Below are 13,768 nucleotides of genomic sequence, written 5' to 3' on the forward strand. Positions count from 1 at the left end.
TTAACATAAACATTCAAACACAAGCAAAAAGTCTTCATGAAACCTTTAATTTTGATTAAAAGTCTGTAGACGAGCAGCATGAAAGGTTGGTTTCGCTCAACATTCATCACCAGGAGGCGATGCAGCAGCAGTTGTTTCAGGTGTTCCTCTTGAGGGTGATCTCAGGAGGTGTCAGCAGGGGGACAGAGTTGGGACTGGACTTTGGAGTCCTCCGCACTGTCTGATGGGATGAGGCACCCAGAGTCTCTCGGTCCGCTGTTGACGTCACAGGCCGCCTGCTGATCCTCCGAGTGACACGTCGCTGTGAAAAGCAGAAAAAAAAGATACATTCTAATTGCTGTATTTATCTATTTTCTATCCAGAACACTCCAGTAGAACTGTCGGCTGTTGTTATCGTATCGTCCAGCAGGAGTCACTGTTGTACTTAGTAGCTCTTTTATTGGCTGACATTATGACCAGAAAGAAATGCAGGGTACTTTACAGGCAACTGCAATGTCTCAAAAATGTTGCATGAATTTGATAATTTTCTTTGTTAAAATAGTTTATTTTATAACTAATATTATTGTTGAATGTCCATCCTTCCAACAACATGCAGTTTGCCCTGGCATGCTCATGTGTTTGACGGAGGTCTCGGGGTGACCTTCGCGGTGTGGTGCGTCTCTCACAGCTGAGTTGCTGCAGGGAGTGGACGGCAGCGAGCAGACGTTGTCGGTGCTCCGGATCAGTCACATCCAGCTCCGTCAGGTGATGCTCCCTCAGCCTCATCAGGTCGTCCACGTTCTGCTGGAGACACGAGGAATAGTCCTGGTGGCACGACTGAAAATCAGATGTTGCTTTTGAAGCCTTGTGTGCTTTGAAAAACATACCTCCAGACTGAGTCTTTTCAGCACTTCATGGACACTGGATTTACATTTGTGAGTGAGTCGGGAGGTTTGAAAGCCCTCCGGAGTCGACTCGGCGAGCACATCTACGTAGATGAATTTGAAATTTCCGACTTTGTTGTTGAGGACGCCGGTCCATATTCCCATGGGAGGCTTAGAGATGATGTCAATGACATCTCCCACCTGGAGGAAAGTCATTTAACAGTGAACTCATGCTGGTTACTGTTGTCAACAAAGTACAAATCGGCTTTGTCAGCAGTCCCAAGTTTGGTTGTTCCTTTCTTTAAGGGCATCACACCTTAAGTTTCCTACTCAAGTGCCATTTTCAAATGAAGGCTGCATTGTTTACCTGCTTTTACAGCAGAATTTCACCTTCAGCTGAGGGCATTACTTGGGGTTTCTGGCTTGCAGTTGTCAACACCTGAACAAAATGTTCCAACTAGGCAGATGCAGTGATGCTCCAGTATTGTGAAGGCAAATTTGGTTTTGCTTTTGTATAATTTGTGATCATACTTTTGATTTTGATGAGGAAAAACTATCACAACACAAATTCATTGAGACTTTTGGTGGAGGTGAATAGTGAACTACAATGAAGCTATTTGATAATTTTAGAAAGGTAGAATGAAGTCATCCACAATATCAGTTGGCTGATATAAACGTGTATTTTAATATGTTACCTCACACATGCACAGCGTGGAAGGCAAGTGCTCAAGGCAGAAAATGATAGGAATTGAAGTGGTGGAAGAAGAAAAAATGCTCCAGCAAGAAGGGCACTTTTCTCAAGCAGGGAAAATGGCCGGGTGTTTAAAGGCTCTTTGCACTAATATACTGCAAAGAAATGAAGGATAGCAACACTGGCTGCATTGATAGGCACATCTGATGACATGTTGGCTGTGTTTTGGATCCATGACATGATATTTTTGAAGAATTGACTGCGCTTGTTTTCTTCTTCACGTCCACTCTGGCGACCAACTTCTGGAGCACAAGCACCACCTGCTGTCACATCGGGCCCATTGCTATCAATGACATTATTATTGCTTAAACAGATAGTGAATAATATACATAAAACATGTAGGGAAATAACATCGGGTTGGTTGTAATATGCATGTTAATAATATTGTTTTTAATGTAAAATAAGGAGGAAGACGTTTCCTTGTTTTTTGTAGCACAAACTGGATTAATTTTCTATTGTGCACTTTTCATAAATTTCGCATTTTCTCAGTTTGTTTTGCAGGTCACCCTTTCACATTGCAACTGGAAACCGCCTCCTTAAGTTTGACCACATTTTAAAGCACAAGAAGAAGAAAGGATTTCAGCTCGAAGTGAGAGCTTTGTTTACCCTGAGTTTGAGCGAGTCGGTGTCATACGGACTGGGTACGAAGTCCGTGTGCACCCTGGCTCTGCCACAGATCTGTCTGGCGTAGAGCGACTCCTCCTCCAGCCTCAGACTGTCCCTGTTACTGGAGCAGCCGCTGGTGACGCCACCTGGAAACCAGCAGACAAACAGCTCATTACTAGAATACAATAAGAGAATCGATAAGAAGAACATGGGTTCAGTCCGGAGCGTCGGTGTGAGCGAACTTTGCTGCGCTTTAGGAGCTGACAGATGAATAATTCAATAGCTGGTGTTGCTCAGGGTCACAGACTTACTGGAGGAGCTCTGTCCGCTGTGGAGGCTGTAGAGACTCTCCAGGCTTTTGCAGGACAGCTGGTGCGTCTTCATCAGCGGCCTCCCGCTCTCATCCTCCCTCTTCTCCCCGTCACGCTGCAGCCCAAAACACAGAGTTGCACTTTCTCTTGTCCTTCGCTGTTGTGTGTTATCGTTCGCAGCAGCGAGAGCTGAGTCAGGAGTGCGTTTGATTCTCCTCGCGAGGAAGGATCCCAGTTTACGCTGGGACGTCTCCTTCAGGAGGCCAAACACTTTAATCCTCCAAGTGTTGCCGCGCTTTTAATAGCCGAGAGTTGTACGAGGAGCGTAATCCCCATTTACCTGCGCTCAGCTTTTAGCTGCCCGCTCTTCCTGGGAGCACTTTCCAAACTTGGAGTGTTTACTCAAACGCGCTTTTTTGAAACGCGGAAACAGCATTCTGAATGGATTGAATGACCCCTGCCGTCCGCCCTCAGCGCCATGAAGTGTGAAGACGTTGATTTAATAATGGGATCCACACTGTAGCCGCCAGACAGGAAGCAGAGTGGGCTCCACATCAGGGTGTCCTCGCTCTATTCTCCTCATCTCCACAGCTTATCACGGATAAGTCAGGCTACCAGTCAACAGAACACGTGCCGACGTTACACTCTCACAACACATATCATGAGTATGTGGGTCCCGTACTCACTGTTTAGTATTTATTCACAGGAAGTGGCACTGAAAGTCTTGAGGAGTGAATAACCCGCCAAATACTGCTAGCTAAGCTAACAGTAACGAGACTGACTCTGAGTCTCAGTAACCGCTAATATTGTTCTTGATCGTTTCATGCTGAGAACACATGTCATGGCAAAGCCAAAAGAAAGGTACATTTTGCCATCTGATTTTAGCGAAAGATCTTTTGTCGAATGAAAATAAGGGTGAAAGAAAAATATTAAAATTTACGATAAGGTAGTTGGACTATAACAGCGAATACTTGATGGCATAGTTATGCATAACAGGTCTCCACTTTTCAGCTTGGCGAATTAAGCTGAAGGAAACGTAAAATCTCACGTAAACATGCTCCAGTCTTTGCGCGTCTTCAGCAAATATACTGTCTAGTCACGGTGACCTGGGCTCAACGGCTAGTCGTAAAAATCCCGACAGTATATTCAGTAATCCGAAGTATTCAGAGTACATTGCTCATGTTGAGAAACTTAGCGGAAGATGTTACAAGCGACATTTTTTGAGCAGGTGTTCTTCGATCTGTGGTGGAGAAGTAACATTCCCAACACTGCAGAAGAACCATTGACTCCTAAGAGAAATGACATGACGGTAGACTTGAAGCACCATCTACTCGGAATCCAGAGCAGCTTCATGATAAAGTGGGTGCCATCTTTACTCGTGAAAAGTTGCAGTAGATGCTCATCCAACCAAGGCATTTTAGCTGTCAACTGATATAAGTGTGTGTTGCTGTACTCTGTGTCCTCATCTATCACCATGTGGTATTCGGCTGCAACCATGAAGGATCAATTTCATGTGTGTGATTCTTGACAGAAGTCCATCAGACACCCGCCCTGAGTTTGCTATCATATAGGGACCTCTTCTCTTCTCAATAGCTAGCTTGTTTGTGAGGAGAACGGTCCTGTTGCCTGCCTGTGGCTGAGGGTGGCTCCCGCGCCTGCGCTCATTTCACCGATGTCTGTCAAAGACATCCTGCTTGATCAATGGAGCAGGTATGACAGAACAGGTGCGGGGCTGACAGCTGCGTCTGCAGAGCTGGAAGATTTAAAGTGGTTTGCGTTCACATAAGCTTTGTAGCGTGGGTGACATACTGTGACGGCAGTCAGCGGTTTCTCCGGAGTGGCCTCCACGGGCCTCCTCTCAGTTGCTGATGATTCCTCCATCTCGCTGCTCTTCAGCCTCTGCGCGGATGCTGCGACGTTCCGCTTCAACTAGCAAAGAGAAACGCCGTTAGAAGCGCTAATGCCACTTGGAAATCTATTCCTCGATGGATGCCAGATTGAGGTGACTTACCGATCCGCCATGATCTGGTGGCGTCGTGGATGAGTGCTGTCTGGAGGCTTCAAATCTGCCAAATCGCGTCAACTGTTTGGGTTGAAGAGAGATTAACATGTGCGTTGTCTGGTGACAGATGGTAATAATGTGCCCACTGTGTGTGACCTCACAACGCGAGCACATGCCGTTTATTGAGGATGATAATGTTGCTAAATTAGGTCAAAGCCTAGAAGAGCAATAAGAGGCAGCTACACATGACTCCAACACACAAGGGGCTGTGTTTTCAAACAGCCCAAATATCTTTATTTAAAGAGCACTCTCCTTAGTATGAAGCATCTGTGTGGTCTCAGCAACATTTCTGTTTTGTTGCTTTCCCATCAGTATCTGATATTTGAACCCTGACCCTCGAACTGAACTTGTTTACAGCACTTGTCTAAATGCAAAATACATAATAATTGGTCAGAGAAAACTATAAAATATGTGGTGGGTTAAATATTTAATTTATGCTCGCTGGTCATGGCTTTCTATAAAGTGAATACTCTCTCCAACTCTGCAGTAGAAGCAGTGTTTCCTTGCCCGCCTTCACGTTCTGTTCCTCGCCTCTCAGGCCGCCAAGGAAACATCTGTTCCACCGGCTTTTGGAATGATCCCCACAGTGACTGTTAGCGGTGATCATGTAAACCGCAGCACATAACTGACGCTGGTGAAATATGGAGACAAACACCTCAGCCTTCCTGAGCCTCTCTTGTGCCTCTCTCTTTCTATTGGTACTTTCTCAATCCTGTTTCATCAGTTGCTGAGCTTGCAGATTTCACTCAAATGACTGACCTTTACTGTAACATAGTTGATGTGTGATGACCGTTACAATCCAGCAGTTGGACCCACTGTCTCATCTCTAGCTGGCTACCTACTTTTATCCATGGTATGTTTAACTAGAAAGAGCTACATTGTTTCCTTTTACCAAACATCATTGCCCTAACTTACTGTTATGGATTTTATCACATTATTTTTGTTTAAAACGGAAGGATCTCAGTTGGCTAGCAGGTGGCTATAGCTCCTATTACACACATAGGAGGCACCAAATGTGTCATAAATCCAGATATACACCACGAAACACCACCAAAGTCTAAACACTTTTTAGTGAAACTGACCCACCTCCAACCTATACTGAAATATTAATCGAAATATTCAGTCTTCTAACAAACCTATCACTTCTTGAACTTGGAAATGTTTACTCATGCAAAAACAAACTCACTAGCATTGGAGCCATTATCTCATTACCATGAGAGAGTACTGCACTAAGGGATCAGTTCTAAATAAATACATTCATTTTATATTAAATATGACTGAATTTTGTCATGTTTATAATAATCAGTCAACTGGTAGAAAACACGGCCACCACTCATGACACAGTTCCCACAATTCACTGCCACAGTTAGGCACTTATGAGCCGGCTGCTTCAATAAAGGTTTCCGTATTAATAACAGTTCGTAGTCAGATTCAGGAAGTTAAACAACACCTACCCCAGATTGGCCTGTAACTTGGCTGTATTTTTTGCGTCCCTCACTGTGATTAGGTCTGACACCTCCAGGTTGAGTGATGAAGTTCGCTAGTGGTGTTACAGTCAAACTGTGAAGCTATGAATTGATGCACTGCAAGTGTGGAATTCATTTATGGAGAGAAATGAAGTGAATATGTCGAAACTATTTTCTCATTCTGAGGAGGAAAACACATTGAGGTGCAATAGATCAGTGATATATGAGTCATCCTGTGTGCCATTTCAACTTTGCATAAAAGAAAAATCATCGCTGACAAACCATTTTTAAACATATCCACATTTTGTAAGACATGTGACCTGCATGAATGTGTTTTTTTCCCACCTGTAACAGACAAGGTGCGTTCCATTTGATATTAGAATAATATATATTACAGAAAAAATCTTTGTAATAACTAGAACATGTGAGCATTACAGGGTGGTATGTGATGGGTAGGAATCTGGATTTAAAAATATTTCACAAATAAAATGCATATATTTCTATAAGAATCCTATTGTACAAAGGGAATAAGTTTAAAAATAAAAATAAGAATTCATATATTAGGTGCCAGTCAATAATTAAAAATATTTAAAAATAGTCATATAGTTTCAGAAAGGAACTTCATATGCCATGTTCTATTGCTAATACCTCCATGTATTAATAAGGAAGGGAATGAGGGAGAAAACACATTTCAAAGTCTCTTACTGTATTTTGGAAGCAGTGCAGGTCAGTAATGGAGCGGATCATTTGTGGCGCAGGATGATCCGACTGATTTCTGTCCAATTCCGTGATCATACGCTGAAATCGCTCCCATTCTGTGGCCCGGGGCAGCGTCAGGTCTCCGCTGAGAACACGCAGCTCATGAGCAGGCAGGTGGCACGTGTGTGAGAGAGGTGTCTGGGCCCGTGTGCGGTCGAACGGGCTCCACAGGCGGTCACTCAGCTGTGGGCTCCATCCTGCTCCGTCCAGAGAGCTGCATGGATTCTCCGGGAGCTGATGCTTCTCTTCCAGGTCGGATGACGACGACTCGATCTCCGAGTTCCTTCCCAAACCAATGCAGGTCAGTACCGGATTGGTGTCGCTCACTTCTGTCAGAGAACATGACTCCGATCATCATTCCAAAAAGGTTAACGTCATACAAACGTTGCCTTGTTACTGTCTTACCATGAGTCTTTCGTTTTACTACTTTTGCTGCGCCGCGTTGTCGGGCCTTCCTCGACTGCACAAATTTCTTTAGTCTTGTGGTTGACTGTGGCGACTCTGAAGCGCCAGCTGACCCCTGTCATCAAGAGCCAACACTTTCATGATCCACCAACAAGAAGCATCTTGGACTCAGATTGTGATTTTCTACATGAAGAACAGTTCTACTGAGAGGATCTGCTTGGTTCCAAGTCCCCCAGTCAGGCACCCATTTGTTTTTGTGGATCGTGGGGTCCACAGCCCTTGCAAAAAGACTCAGACTTCCCCTTCACAAGGCTCCTCTTCCTATTCCTATAAATAAATCACGTATTCTATTCTCTCCAGTTTGTCTAAGGCCTCCCTCCACCTCCAACCCTGGTTGGAGTCCATGTCTTAGTCAGTCTGTTCCAGGGCATCTCTGGCTACTGACCTCCCACCACTGTTCTCACTGAGGCATGGATGGATTATGGGTTCCGTAAAGTACTTTAGGATTCTTGAAAAAGGTGAGAGGAGAGAGCCAACACTATGAGGAGACAACATTTTTTGACTCAACTCCTCTCCCACCAGATGCTGCACTGAAGCTCTTTTCAATGAAGTGCCAAACTAAAAACGTGCACCAGCACCGCACTTCTCTTGTTCTTGGCCCTGTGTTGGAAAGTTGCCTCCCAATAATCTTTAACCTAAACTCCTAATCAACTAAATCATGCTGCCAAAACCTCCATGGGAGGACGTTTAACTAATCCGTTAATCATGTTACTGGTTCCAGAACATGCTACATAAGAGTCGGCGCTTCTATTTCAGTGGCTCATGTGGCCCCACTTGGACCCCTTCATGTGTTTGGGGGCCGCTCGAGGGGAAGACAGGCAGATAACCAGTGTTGTAATGTTTAACTCTTGTTGGCAAACAGTAAATCCGGTTGTCCTGAAAAGATCGGTGCAGGTATAAAGGGGCTTTATGACAGAGATTAAAGATTATGAAGCAGATTAAAGTAGGCGGTGGATCTGATTTGGCTGACACTCAACGACCTGCCACGTTAGCTCTCCAAGCTCCAATCCGTGCTTCTCCTCTCGCATATTTCTGTTTTCCAAATAAGTTTGAGCAGAGCAATACATCTGTGAACTGTAGCATCACGTGTACAGTACAGTCACCAAGGTGCGTGCCAGGTACGATGAGTGGGACTCACGCAGGGCCACCGGGGATTACACTGCTTAGCGTAGCAAACAATCGCCACTTGTCAGCGTGAACGCACGCGATTGGTTTTACACATGAAACCTGAGCGTTTTCACTGGACTTTTTTTTTTTTTCCTGGAAGTTTAGTTCCCAATTGAGTAGCTTTAAACACTGAGAGAACCTCCGCTGAAGAGCTCATGTCACAGGACACCCCATCAAATCAGTATAACAACTTCCATGAGTGAAGTATTAGGCTCTAGAGCTACTGCAGTTAGAAGCTTTACAAGTGAATGGCGATTCCTCCGATGCCTAGCAGACAAACGTACAGTGGTACCTCGGTTTCCGAACGTCCCGGACTTTGAACAAATTGGAGTTTGAACAAAAATTTTGAGATTTTTTTGCTTCGGATTTCGAACGAAAATCCAGAACTCGGACGCCCCCGAAAAAAGCTGGAAAAAACATAATGTGCACGGACCGATCAGCTGACCCACGACGCGCTTTGTTATTGTGTATAACACAGCCTCTGTATGCAGACGTGTCCCGTTAGCTACATTTACTGACTATTTTTTCTTCGTATTGAGGTGTCAAACCTTTCCTGTCTCCACACTGGACCGTGGTAGAGTGTCACAGGGGAGGTGCTCGCTCTCCACACCTCCGAGGCTGGAGCGCTCACTCCAGGGTTTGATGTCCTGTTGTGGGCTGGAGCTGGGACAGGGATGAGGCGAGTCGGGGACAGAGCTAAGTGACTTGGTTTATGACTTTGTCACAGCCAAACTGCACAGAAGCGCACATTCAGAGCTGGACACGCACCGGGCACCTCTTCACTTCTGGAGAGACGTCACTCACTCGGCAACCCCTCCCACATGCAGCGGCCACACACATAGAGGAACAGCGCACCTGCAGCAGACACTCTACATTCACTCCTACAAAAGACTATTTTAAGGCTTGGAACGCATTATTTCTTTTTCCATTCATTGTAATGGGAAAAATCAATTCAGATTTCAAACAAATTGCTTCTCGAACGGCCGTCTGGAACGGATTGTGGTCAAGAACCGAGTTACGACTGTATTTGTAATATCAGGTGTGAGGTAGCTCGGAAATAAATATGGAAAATAACAGAGACATTTAAATGGATAAAAAAAGTGGAAAAATGAAGTATAAAGTATATATATAATATAAGTATAATAAATGAAGTATAAACCGAAATATGATAAATGGAAAGAGATTTATCCTCTATTGTTCAATGGCGTAATGTAAACAATACAATACTGTGTTGCTACATTTTATTCAACCTTCCTAAGTGGTTCAGTCCGTTGTTCAGTTTCAGTCCATGTTTTTATCACTTTTTGAGTTTGTGTTCTCGTGACATCAACTATGACTAAAGTGTGAGCAACCAGTGCCAGAGGCAAGTAACAAATTGTAATTACACTGGTATAATATTAAGTGATTCGGAATGATGCTGAGACAGAAATCGCGATTGTGGGCACTTTTCACAGTGGATACAAGTGAAACAACAGAATCACTACACAGAGGTGTATCGATGACCACTGTTGGGATCAGTGATGAGCTTTACCCTGCAGTGTTGATCTGTTTGTGTCCTCTCGTGGATCCTGCTTGGACATGGAGCCTCACGTGTTTCTGCAGGATCAAGCACACATGCAACACAATATACTGTAATACACATTAGAGTCACTTAAACACTGCTATAAGGAGCTCGGTTCTGGATTTTCTGTGGATGAGACTGGTTCAACTGACCTAGTGTCTCCACGTCCAGCAATGTTGATGGTGCACATGATCTAAAATAGTCCAAAAATAAAAAATGCCATTAGAATACTTTTGTCCACTCATCTGAAGTAAAGAAATAGTGAAAGTGTAATGTACCTTCTGTTGATCTCTCTAAGTCTGATCGGACTCTGGAGTTGGTTCTGCGAGAAAGAAACACAGATTTACCATAACATGAAAAGTTGTTGATGAACGAGAAATGCCCGCAGCTTACGCAGTTAATGGCGGGATCTGAGCTGGCCCACTCTGGTTTCCGTCTCAGCCGAGGACTGCACTGGTACTTGGAGTGGACCTCTTTCAGAGTTTGGCTGTACGCTGGTTCGTAGACACTCTCGGTGGAGCCGTCCTGGAAGAAGACACCAGCAAGGAAATGCTCCTATTACTCCGGTGAATATGATGCTCTCCCACGCACATGGTGCTCCTCAACTACGTCTCACTTGGGGAGTTAGTGCGACCTTGTGGTTTGAGTTTGCGAGTCGAAATTTTAGAACAAACACTGAGAGATGACGTGAGTCAGATTTGAAACCGAGTTGTGACATGGTGCAGAGCGTTTCCAGCAAGGCGGCCATATTGTAAACTGTTACTAAAAATGACAAACATGTATTTTTCTTATTTTTTCTCGAAAATATACAATCTGGAGTCTGAAGTCTTAGTTTCTTGTCATGGTACAAGGTGATCACCTTCTGTAAGCTAATGCTAATTCCAAGAATCGCTGTTGAAACACTCGCGCTTGGGATAATAGCAAATGGGATGACGCACAAAATTCTTAAATATCTTCAACATATTACCATAGTTTACGATTGATATTACAGTTTTACTCCAGTAGAGTGCTTTGGAACTGATTTATTATTAAAGGGTGAGTGGACTACAACACATGAAACACTGAATCATCAGGCAAAAACTGGGCGAGAGAGTCTTTCCATGTCCCAGTAGGAGTCAGTAGTTTCCTGCAACAATTTGCTGTTTTTTACATTTACTGCTACTTTTTCTGTTGGGATGAAGAGATTTTTTTTCTCTCCAACTTGCCGCCTGCTTGAATCGAAGTGTAATATATTGTCATAAACTTAGTAAATCAGTGTTTAGATTGCACATGCAAAAGTAATGTAGTACACACAAACCGAACCGTTCACAAAATCCTATTGTTTCCCCAAACATCGTGATTTCCAGTTGCCCTGGCAGCGTGGCTGTGATTGATAACCAGCTCCACTACGATGCCCTGCTCAAGCCATCTAGTCACAAACTCCCTGACCAAACCGTGCCACGAAATCCTGTTTTAAAGGTCACAAAAAGGATTGGTGACACGACACAACCCCCGGCAAGACAGCTCCTGCTGCGGAGGCCGACTTACCTCAGGGAACCCGAGTCACAAGTCTTTAGCTGTACTCATATCAGATGCCCAACTATAGATTTGGTCTCCATTTATAGTCTCACGCAAGGCTTGGCCTTTATCAAGGGCTGCGTATTTTACTTGAGTTCTAACTTGGGTGGTTCTTAAACACCAGACAAGCTCCGCTACATATCATCCAACTGTGTGTCCGTCAGGTTAAGTTACTCAGGATCAGCCACTTTAGGCTCTTGAGAAAAGTGACACAGATACCAAAGCCGATAAAAACCCAGCTTAAAACTTGGGGTTGTGTGGTTCAAGGTTTCTTTGGTTTAAAAAAAAATTAAACAAAGAAAAAGAGATGGAAATGTGGTGCTATTTAAAAAAAAAAAAAATCACTATTATCATTTTCCTTGCTGATGTTACCAAGGATGCAGAAGAATTGACTTAAAGTTATCTATTTATCTTCCAAGTGAAAATACAACTCTTTGATTTGACTTCATTTTGTTTTGCGTTTTCTTGTATAATTATCATATATTATGACCTAATCTTGCCTGTCTTTTTTTTACATTTTAATACAACTGGTTTCTTTGAGGTATTGTCCCTTCTTTCACCCCACCAATTTATTTATTTATTTTTACATATTTATATATTATTTATTTATATTTACATATAAAAATGCAATTTAATTTAATTTAATTTAGAGCCAACTCATACCTTCAGTCCAAAAAAAAAAAAAAGGAAAAATTTGGGTCACATGAATTGAAACTGTTTTGCTGTCTGTGCTACACTCATCTACAAATTGAATCATACTGTTCTCTACAGTTAATATGCATCTTGAGGTTTCACATGACTGATAGTCCTTAGTCCTACTGAAGGAAATACCTTATATTTCTAGTATGTACAGCTGAGATTTCTGTTTCCGTCTCTCTAGTTCATTTATTGAGCCTGCATTCAGAGAAAACAACAATTTGCACAATGTGAAATGTTCTCCATATCAATTCAAACCAAAAACAAACCAAAATGTTTAGCCAGCTGCTATGTCCTTTCTGAGCTAACATATTCCTTTTCACTTGAATGCTGACTGAATATGTATTTGCAGTTTATTAAACATTAAATTTAGATACATTTGTTCCAAATGAGGGTATCATCTGCACCATAGACAGTAAAAGAATGACTTCACAAGCCGAAGTATTGGTTAGCAGCGAGAATGCTACATACACCATGCTAATGTTTTGAGCTTCTCGTAATAGCTTTTAAATTGCTGCATCACAACATAACTTAATAAAACGCATCACAAGTTAAAGGAATAACTGGTGTTTTTTAATTAAATAAAACTTGAGCATTTTTTTAAATTAAGTTTTCAAGTTGGACTACAAATGCTCACCGGCGAAAAAAGCTAGCATGACATCCTGTTTTGTAAATGTGATCAGTGCATTATTATTATGTAAAAAATAGGTTTCTATTAATGGTCTTTGATGTGGGTAAATAATTTCATTATCAGAAGTTAAGGCAAGTGCAGGGGTTACTCACTCCAGATATATCTAAATTAAACTGGATTTTGTGTTTACACTGCGTTTCAGTTACCAATTCGGTGCCTGTTAAAAGCAAGGAAATGATCCCCACGGTGTTACGGAACAGAGAGCCAGCCATGTAGCCGAGCAGACACCAGCTCAGGGCGACACCGCTGTCCCTTCCACCAGGAGTCGCCGAAGATCACCTGATACGAACGTAAATCTCCCAATACCTCACAATAACAAGGCTTACCAGAGTGAAGCAGAACAGGTTCATGTTTGAAGGTCCGTTTCACTGCCAAGCTGAGATGAGATATTGGTCCTCGTGCACATCCAGAAACACGTTGGGATCTCACACACTCTCACATCCTCACACACACACATACAGTACAACCCCTGTGATGTAAAGGCTCACGCAGCCCCCATGCTGCCTCCAGCCCCGTGGCCTAATCCTGGCAGAAAATCCCTTCTATAATCCAATAGATGCAGTGAGCCGTCACTGTCCAGCACAGGGCTCAGAGTGGGCAAGGCCACCCGCAGCAACAGGACAATAAACAACTCACAGATGGCCTTTGTTTGCTGCGTGTCGGAGTGTGTGCGGCAGGACGGTGCTGTGAGAGTGACCACGGAAAGTTTTCAGGGAGACCACAGATCCAGAAGCACATTTTGGATCTGATACTTTAGCTTTGCGTTGACTTGAAACAAAGTATCTTTATATTCATGACCAGGTTTCCCCTCCA

The 13,768-nt window shown here is 43.3% G+C and overlaps 1 protein-coding gene across 6 annotated transcripts; it reads right to left on the reverse strand.

The window, feature by feature from the left end:
• Positions 1-44: 44 nt before the first annotated feature.
• Positions 45-13,541, reverse strand: samsn1b (SAM domain, SH3 domain and nuclear localisation signals 1b). Of its 6 annotated transcripts, none has more exons than XM_053848088.1 (14): positions 13,282-13,541; positions 10,405-10,536; positions 10,290-10,333; positions 10,164-10,204; positions 9,982-10,046; positions 7,224-7,338; positions 6,765-7,144; positions 4,543-4,614; positions 4,341-4,460; positions 2,532-2,646; positions 2,221-2,366; positions 867-1,064; positions 666-816; positions 45-301 (listed from the first exon to the last, which is right to left on the reverse strand). In XM_053848088.1, exons 1-14 carry the CDS (start codon positions 13,303-13,305, stop codon positions 162-164), a joined length of 1,743 nt encoding a protein of 580 aa, XP_053704063.1. In that variant the 5' UTR covers positions 13,306-13,541; the 3' UTR covers positions 45-161. The 6 variants fall into 6 exon arrangements, with proteins under 6 accessions (XP_053704063.1, XP_053704062.1, XP_053704065.1 ...); XM_053848087.1 differs by having other exon boundaries at positions 6,765-7,147; XM_053848090.1 differs by having other exon boundaries at positions 666-783; positions 6,765-7,147; positions 13,282-13,540.
• Between the last annotated feature and the right edge of the window lie 227 nt (positions 13,542-13,768).

The sequence above is a fragment of the Synchiropus splendidus genome, chromosome 17 (genome assembly GCF_027744825.2).
Source record: "Synchiropus splendidus isolate RoL2022-P1 chromosome 17, RoL_Sspl_1.0, whole genome shotgun sequence".
Classification (NCBI taxonomy): Eukaryota; Metazoa; Chordata; class Actinopteri; order Syngnathiformes; family Callionymidae; genus Synchiropus; species Synchiropus splendidus.